General features: G+C 45.1%; 1 protein-coding gene across 3 annotated transcripts in view; it reads left to right on the top strand.

Annotated features, from left to right (window-relative positions):
- samd14 (sterile alpha motif domain containing 14) overlaps positions 1-2,929 on the top strand; it is a 5,855-nt gene extending 2,926 nt beyond the window's left edge. For 2 of the 3 annotated variants that reach the window (XM_062408494.1, XM_062408496.1), the window contains 6 exons: positions 157-250; positions 399-458; positions 521-644; positions 973-1,092; positions 1,300-1,455; positions 2,710-2,929. In XM_062408494.1, coding sequence (XP_062264478.1) covers positions 157-250; positions 399-458; positions 521-644; positions 973-1,092; positions 1,300-1,455; positions 2,710-2,865 — 710 coding nt within the window. In that variant the 3' untranslated portion in view covers positions 2,866-2,929. The remainder of the gene's footprint in view (positions 1-156; positions 251-398; positions 459-520; positions 645-972; positions 1,093-1,299; positions 1,456-2,709) is intronic. The other variant, XM_062408495.1, reaches the window with a different exon arrangement.
- The last annotated feature ends 6,431 nt before the right edge of the window (positions 2,930-9,360 follow it).

Here is a 9,360-nt window from a genome sequence, read left to right on the forward strand (position 1 = left end):
ACACCTGTTCACACCTGTTCGCATCTGTTCACACCTGTTCACAACTGTTAACATCTGTTCACAACTGTTCACACCTGTTCACACCTGGTTTTTGAGTCAGTGTCACTTTAAACACACTCCTGTGTGTGTGTGTGTGTGTGTGTGTGTGTGACACAGTGTTGGTCTCTGATACCGACACCAGTCCTTCTGACCCCGGCAGCCCGACTCGTGTCTTTGACAAGAAAACCAAGAGACGGTTCTTGGACTTAGGGTAAGACACACAATCACACACAATCACACAAACACACAGACATGCAGACTGTGTAAAAATGAGCATCAGTGATTGGTCGTTGGATCACATGGTTACACGCTGGTGAAGATCATGATATGGTATTAATGTGTGTGTCTGTGTGTGTCAGGGTGACTCTGAGACGTTCGTACGTCAGAGTGAGGACAGAACAGAACCGACTGTCAGTCAGGTGAGTGTCACATTATAAACTCCTCATGTTGATGAGTGTCCTCATGACGTCCTCGTCCTCAGGGACCAGAGTCCGTCTCGCTCCTTCGTCCCATTGTCCTGGTTCACTGAAGGACGAGGGTCTGTGACCCCCCCCCCCAAAGCCCCCCCGCTGAGCCCCCCGACGCCCCGAAGGGCTCACTCTCAGGTACACTCATTTCCTGTGTGTCTGTGTCACTGTGTGTTACTGTGTTTGTGTGAGTGTTATTATGTGCATTAATATGTGCGTTACTGTGTGCGTTACTGTTTGTAACTGTTTGTGTGTGTGTGTGTGGGGGGGGGGGGGGTTACTCTGTGTGTGTGTGTGTTTTACTCTGTCTGTGTGTGTGTGTGTGTGTGTGTGTGTGTGTGTGTGTGTGTGTGTGTGTGTTTGTGTGTGTGGGGGGGAGGGGTTTACTCTGTGTCTGTGTGTGTGTGTGTTTTACTCTGTGTGTGTGTGTGTGTGTGTTTTACTCTGTGTGTGTGTGTGTGGGCAGGAGTCCGTGCTCAGTGAGGAGTTTTCTCCTCCTCACTCCTCCCCCCCCCCTGTCGACTCCTGCAGATCCTCTCATCCGTACCACACCCTGTTCTCTGATGAGGTAACAACTACACACAAGGTAACACACACACACACAAGGTTACACACACAAATACACGTACACACACACTCACACAGTAATAAACACAGTAAAATACACACACACAGTAATATACACAAACACTGCAACACACACACACACAAAAATACAAACACATTATTGTACTGTGATGATGTCATCAGTCAGAGCCGACACCTGTCAGTCATTACCCCCCCCCCCCCCCAGGCTGGTGATGAGACATCAGGTGTGGTGTCATCGTGGACGACTCAGCAGGTTTGTCTTTGGCTCCAACGACTCAACATGGAGAAATATGTCCCAGAATTCAATGCGAGGAACGTGGACGGACAGCAGCTGCTTCAGATGGACGGCAGCAGGCTAAAGGTGATGGCAAGAGGTTGTGGGTTCAAATCCTGGTGTGGTTTGACTCTTCTAAAACTATTTAAATAAAGTGTAGTTAATGAATTTTTTAACAGTGTATTTTAAAGGATTGTGATTCATCTTCAGTCCTGTTCGCTGAAAAATGAAAGTTCACTCATTATCTCCTCCCCACTTAAATTGGTGACAACATAGAAAACATGACATGCCTCCATCCTCTCCACCACATGATGGTGTGTCCGAGGTTCTGTGAAGGCTCCTCGGAGGAAGATGTCCACGACATTTAGGTTCAGACTCGGTGTTAATGACCTCGTTTCGAGTGGAACTTGAAGGTCGGGATTAACCTTGGTTAATTGTTTTATTAACCAAGGTGTAGTCTGATGAGATGAGTGTCCTCAGTCTGGAGGACGATGTGGAGACAGGACAGGAAGCAGTTGAGATGTTGTTGAGTGACAGCTGTCACTCGCAGTGAGGGAGCAGCTGATTGGTCGATGCAGAGCAGAGTGGACGGGCTGTAAGGAGCTAACACACAGTTGTCAAAGTCAGGTCGTGGGTGGGAGGAGTCTTTCCCTGGAAGAAAAAGTAGTTCGGTCTGGTCGAGGTTAATTTTCCGGTGGTGTGAAGACATCCACTGAGAGACATCAGTCAGACAGAGATTCGTGCTGCCACCTGTGTTTCGTATTGGGGGAAGAGACAGGATTAGTTGGGTGTCGTCAGCATAGCTGAGGTAGGAAAAGCCATGTGACTGAATGACAGAGAGAGTTAGTGTACAGAGAGAAGAGGAGGGGACCCAGGACGGAACCTTGAGGGACCCCAGTAGTGAGAGGACCAGGTTCAGACACAGATCCTCTCATAGTTACCCTGTAAGTTTGGTCATTGAGGTAGGAAGAGAGGAGAGAGAGAAGAGCCTGAGACACCCAGGTCCTGAAGGAGGAAACAAGGATCCGGTGAGATGGGGGGGGGGGCAATGGGGGCAGGTGGTTGGGTGGGTGGAGGTTACCAAGGTACCTGGGAGACGGGGGTGAAAGAGGAAAGCGAAGGGAGGAGGTGGATTTGAAGATGAGGAGCATAGGTCGTCTGTTGTGGAAGGGGGGGGGGGGGGGGTTCAAGAGTTTGGAAAAGATTTATAAAAAGAAGCTCTTTGTAAATCCCCCCCCCCCCCCATTATCTACTCATAATGGGGAGTAGATAATGAGTGAATTTTGATTTTTCGGTGAACTATCCCATAAAGTCAGTAACCCTGACCTCTGACCTCTGCAGGGTCTGGGCGTGCTCAGCTCGGCTGATCGCTGCACTCTGAAGCGTCGCATCAAAGAAATTCACGCTGCCGCGGAGAAGCAGAGAAAAGTTCTGGACAAACTGGAAAAACAAAAAGCCAAACAATGCAGGAAAGAACAGGAGCAGCGCAGGAGCTGAACATTGCCACCAGAGGGAGACACTGAATCACCTCTGACCTTCAAATAAAATCCTCTTTGAGAAACTTGCTTTGTTGGTGTTTCTCTTTAATGAGGCAGAAGAGAAACCGATCAGCTGATGTTCCGAGGCCAAGTTAACAAAGACTCTGACGACACAGCTGACGTTAGCATCAGCGACTGTATATCGAGACAAAAACATGTCAGATACAAACGCTGTCATCTTGTCGTGATGACGTCAGTCAGAGTCTGTCCAGTAGTGATCGTCATAATGAGGCCCCGCCCACACATGCTTTCGACCAATCCTGAGTCAGTGTCAGCTGTCAATCATTATGTCTCAGCCTGATTTTACATCATCAAATAACTATAGGGTAAATGGCCTTTACTGCAGCCAGCCAACAGGAGGCGCTCAAGTCGTCCATCTTTATTCACAGTGAGTGGTCCACAGTCACAGGAACACAGGTTCTTCACACGTCCACATTACGAAGTCAAAGCAACGGGACTTTTTCACCAAATCTGCAAAAATCTCAAAAAAACTTTTTTCACATTTTCATTACGGGAGGTTGTGTGTAGAAGTTTGAGGAAAAATGTTATTTAATCTATTTTGGAATAAGGCTGTAACATAACAAAATGTGAATCCTTACCGGATGCACTGTACATGTATCGATAAGTTTATATGTCTTTCAATTTGACTTTCTTACTCTGTTCTCCTTGGATGGGGCTGAGCACGTTTGAATACACAAGGTCCCGGTTGTAAGGGACGACTTTATTGGTTGCGCTGGTTGTACTGTAAAAACTGTATTAACATACTTGTATAGTTTGTTACTGTTGTTTATATTTTTGTCTTTTTTTCCATTTTTTTTCTAAATTGTTTATCAATTTTCATTTTGTCACCCTCTTATTTTTGATGTTTTTGGGAGACTTGTATTTCTATTGGATAAATTACAGGTGAATTTATTGTGTAGAAGTTAAATTATCAAAAACCCATCACAGTTTAATCTTCGGGCACCGACCCTCCGGTCCCTGCTCGGCTTCATCCAGAACATGGAGACGAAGCCGCTGAGCGTCACCGACTGTGAACCTGCGAGTGAACCTAGGGAGCGACACACAACAACTCTTCTCTGGTGAATCCACAACACGTCCACCACGGCGTCTGGATCACTTCAGCCAGAACTTCTCTACCAGGGAGAACAGGAAGTTCAAGAAAGTTCACGTTACGTGTGATTACCCCGAATTAAACTCAGATGATCATGTGATGTGTTTAGGGGGTTCGGTGTAAAACAACCATCACAGACTGTTTCAATTATTTGATTTTATCATGAAACAGGTCGTTTATGACAAGTAAACAAATACAAAGGTCCTCTTTAGTGATAGAAAATACATTAAATAATGATCTATAAATAAAAAACTGAGATATATGCTAGAGTGCTATCGTATCTTTCCAGCAGTAGAGTCTTGTTGAAGTCGGTGTTTGAAGAGAGGAGACGTGGACCCAGTACTTACAAGTACAATGTTTATTACACAAGAGTATTACAGGTCAGGACGAGTTCCTAGAAAACTTGGAGATAACACACAAGCCGAATAGTGAAAATCCGCCTTGACTCTGCAAGGTAAGGCGTTTTATAGAGAGTTGTTTACCACAAACCTAGAGATATAATGATGTCACACAACCGGGCCTTCTGCCTAAATTTGGGAATGTGTCGTACCTTAAGATTTAAGGACCGGCTGAAAACCATCTCTCCTCTCATTATTCCATAGGCAGTTCAAGGATAGTTCAGACAAGGAGACACACGCTGAACACATCTGGAGATAATACTTAAAGGTTTGAACTTAAGATTCAAGGCGCCTTAAGATATGAACATGTCGTTATGATCTATACCTATGCAAGAGAAACTCAGCTGAATATTAACATACCATTTATGGTTTGTATCTGTGCTATGGATATCTATTAGCTACAGGAATATACTACAGTGCAAAGGCGTGGCTGTCCCCCACCAGAGTGATGGTGGTTATTGCACTTCGGCTGGCATACTGCACAATCCTCAAACAGCAGCACATGGAGCTTCACAGGGTCGATAGTGTTCAGGAGAAGTGCAGCTGCTGCACAGTGACTGTGTGAGTTCACTGTGCTAATGGACCTGAAGCTGGTCCCGAGTCTATTGGGTCAAACCGCTGGAGTCCCGGATGTGAAGAGTCCTTTAGGATGTTAGCGCTCTGCAGAGGAAACAGGAGCCGGCCGTGTCTTCCAGAGCAGCCGGAGTACCACCAGGAGGCGCTGAGCTCTGGATGGTGGAGCCTCCACCAGGCTCCCAGGTTGTAACTGGAATCACTGGGCTGAGAGCATCAGTGGTTCATGGATGTGAGAGAGTAGTGCACAGCCTTGTGTGAGGGTGGAGGACTTTTTATTATCAGTAACATCACATGACCATCGAGTCCTGACCAGGTTTAACAACCTGAGTAAGAAACAACATAACATCTTTGTACATCCATAAAAAAATAAATAGAGATAAATAAAGGCAATAAATCAGTTTAGCAGAGACATTCAGTTTCAAAGAACCTCATTTCACTTCCTGTACTGACTCAGCGGTTCTCTCGCTCTCTGCTGAGTCATGTATCAAATCAATACACTTGTTTGTGACGTGGCCTCAGACGAGGTCAAAGGCCAAAGTTTGACAAACGGCTCCACCAAAATAATGGCCATAAATAAATAATACACCATGAATAATCAATAAATATCAGTAATAAATAAAATCTTAATTCAGTTCCTGCTTATCTGATCAGAATTGTTAATAAATAATTATCAATAAAGAATTGATCTGCAGATTAATCACGAGGTCGATTCCTGCCGACTTGTGAAAACGCTGCAGGAACTCTGTGTGGTTAAAGGAAGTCCCGTCAGCTTCAGTCTTCGGCCCCCCCGCTCCACTTGTGCTCCTTCTCTTGGACCATTTCGGGATTAGCTCGGAACTGATTAGTCTTTATCTTTATGCCCATCCCACCGGTGGGCAGGACTTAGGGTGCACCTGCAGCTCTGCGCCTGTAGGTGGCGATGGCTCTCAGACTGCGGATCAGGTCGTGACAGAACGAGCGGAGCTGTGTCAGCGTCACGTGGACCGCCACCTGCACCTCGTAGTGACCAGTGAGACGAGAGGCCAGATCCTGGATCTGTTCCGGACGCTCGGCGCTGAGCTGAGCTGCTTCCTTCATCTGAAACACAGAAAGACGAGTGAGCAGCCAATCGCTGAAGGTCCACAGTAATGATGTCATCAGGTGTCTGGTACCTTGTTGATGTGGGTCAGCAGGTCCCTGAGGTCGGCTCCCAGGTTCGTCAGTCCGCCTAGCCTGTCAGACAAAACTCCCAGCAGCCCCTGGTACAACAGACAGCCCACTGACATACGACTCACACACATGTCCTGTAGGGGGCGACACAACCACACATGATGTGACATCAATGGTATCACAGACTGAAACAGGGTGGACACCGGCAGTCGGTTTTGTATTTATAAATCTCTTTTCTAGTCCTGATGACTCAAAGCTCATACACACATTCACACACACATTCATACACACATTCACACACACACATTCATACACACATTCACACAAACATTCATACACACATTCACACACACACATTCATACACACATTCACACAAACATTCACACACACATTCATACACACATTCACACACACACATTCATACACACATTCACACACACATTCACACACACATTCATACACACATTCACACACACACATTCATACACACATTCACACACACATTCACACACACATTCATACACACATTCACACACACACATTCATACACACATTCACACACACATTCACACACACATTCATACACACATTCACACACACACATTCATACACACATTCACACACACATTCACACACACATTCATACACACATTCATACACACATTCATACACACATTCATACACACATTCACACACACATTCACACACACATTCATACACACATTCATACACACATTCATACACACATTCACACACACATTCATACACACATTCATACACACATTCACACACACATTCATACACACATTCATACACACATTCACACACACATTCATACACACATTCATACACACATTCATACACACATTCACACACACATTCATACACACATTCATACACACATTCATACACACATTCACACACACATTCATACACACATTCATACACACATTCACACACACATTCATACACACATTCATACACACATTCATACACACATTCATACACACATTCATACACACATTCATACACACATTCATACAGTGCATCTATTAGCAGCACCATGTTGTTCTATTAGTGGCGATTCAGGGCTCAGCATCTTGCCAAAGGACACTTCGGCATGCAGATGGGGAAGAGTGGGGATCGAACTGCCGACCTTCAGGTTGGAGGACGACCGCTCTACCCCCCACAGTCGCCCAATTCCATTCACACACAAAGGGGGCGATGTTGAGCTAATCATTGCCGCTAGTTTTAATCTAATAGTTATCACTCAATCAATCCAACTTTATTTGTATAGCCCATATTCACAGATCACAGTTTGTCTCATAGAGCTTTAACATGGTGAGACGTCCTCTGTCCTTCACCCTCAACCAGAGTCAGGACAAACTACTAAAAACCTTTTAACAGGTAAAATACATAGAAACCTCAGAGACACATGTGAGGACCCGTCTCCCAGGACGGACACAAGTCAACAGATGTCAAGTGAAGGAAACATCATCAGGATAAAGGTTTAAGCATATATTTATCATGTATTAGTAATACTAATATACACATACTTAATGTCATCCATCAATTATCTAAACAACTTGGCTCGAGCCAATCACAACTGACATTGGACGACAACTCACCAGCGAATCACAAGCTGACATACAGAGACACTCACACCTGCTCACAATCTCCAGTTCACATGTGAAGAAGAAGAGGAAGCCGGAGAACACGAAGAGAACTCCACTCAACAGAACCTGGCCCAACTGGGAACCTTTACTTGTTTGTGAAGACCTGGAATCCACCACTCGACCAAATGGAGCTAATGTACCAACAATTCAATTTATCAATCAAATCTTATTTCCCTCACATGGTCATAAGGTTTCTCTGGTGGTTGACTCTTGTTGAGTTAAGAACCGAGGAAGCTGCTCCTTGTTAACATCTATGAAACAAACTGGGAATATGAGACAAATGAAATGTGTTGAAAGAATCATGGACTAACAAAAACTGTAATAGTGGAAGACCACTTCCAGAACCTGTTCTCCATGAGAACCTGAAGAACCTCTTCAGACTGACCTTTGTGAAGCGTTCAGACAGTGGTTTGAGGATGGGGGCGGGGGGGATGCCCAGTGAGGTCACCATCATCTGCAGGTTTGGGTTCTGAGGCGAGGGGTCGAGGGTCAAACCCTGAGGAGAACAGGAAAAGGTTACTGACAAAAGAGGAGCAGGAGTGGCGCTGAGCCAGCCAATCAGAAGGGGTGTTCACCTCTGTGGTGATGGCGGTGGCGTGCGCGGCCGGGAGGTCTCTGAGGATTTTCTCCACCAGCGTCTTCGCCCGTTCTGCTGCCTCCCTGAACTCCGGGGGGGTGTGGGACATGGGGACGGATTCAACCAAAACTGCAAACAGGAAGTAGTACAGAAGGGCGAGGACTGGAGGGAAAAAATGGTTGCAAGTATGGAGCGTCAATAGTGCCAGAAAATCATATTTCATATTTGTGTGATTAAAGAAGTGAAAAAGTAAATTCAGGCTTCAGCAGAGATTGATACTGGATACTAAAATATGGAAACATGTTTACAACTGAAGGAAAATTACATTTGTTGTTTTTCAACGAGATGTTTGTGTTTGGTCATAAAAAATAAAACAATTTCTAAAAGTGTAAAATGTAAACATGTATCAACATGAAAGTGTTTTGTACATTTCTACTCTGCTGTAAAGACAAGTGCTTTGATCTATTAGCATCTGTAGCATCTTAGTTTTGGACATCAACACAATGCGGCTGATGGGACGTGTGGACCATGATACAGAGTTAGAGGACAAGTCCACGTCCAACGCACAGCTGTGATCTCCTGTGATGGAATATCCAGCTCCAAACAATAAACAAAGATGAAAGAGCCAATCACCATCACTCCTTTTGTTAAATACAATCAAACAGAAACAGACCAAATAACTTTAGCGGTCTTACCTGTCCAAGAGTCCATGTCTGTCTGTCTCTATCTCTCTCTCTCTCTCTCTCTCTCTCTCTCTCTCTCTGTCTGTCTGTCTCTATCTGTCTCACTGTCTGTCTGTCTCTCTCTCTCTCTCTCTCTCTCTCTGTCTCTCTGTCTGTCTGTCTCTATCTCTCTCTCTCTCTCTCTCTGTCTGTCTGTCTCTATCTGTCTCTCTGTCTGTCTGTCTCTCTCTCTCTCTCTCTCTGTCTCTGTCTGTCTGTCTCTATCTGTCTCTGTGTCTCTCTC

The sequence above is a fragment of the Platichthys flesus genome, chromosome 16 (assembly GCF_949316205.1).
Source record: "Platichthys flesus chromosome 16, fPlaFle2.1, whole genome shotgun sequence".
NCBI classification, from domain to species: domain Eukaryota; kingdom Metazoa; phylum Chordata; class Actinopteri; order Pleuronectiformes; family Pleuronectidae; genus Platichthys; species Platichthys flesus.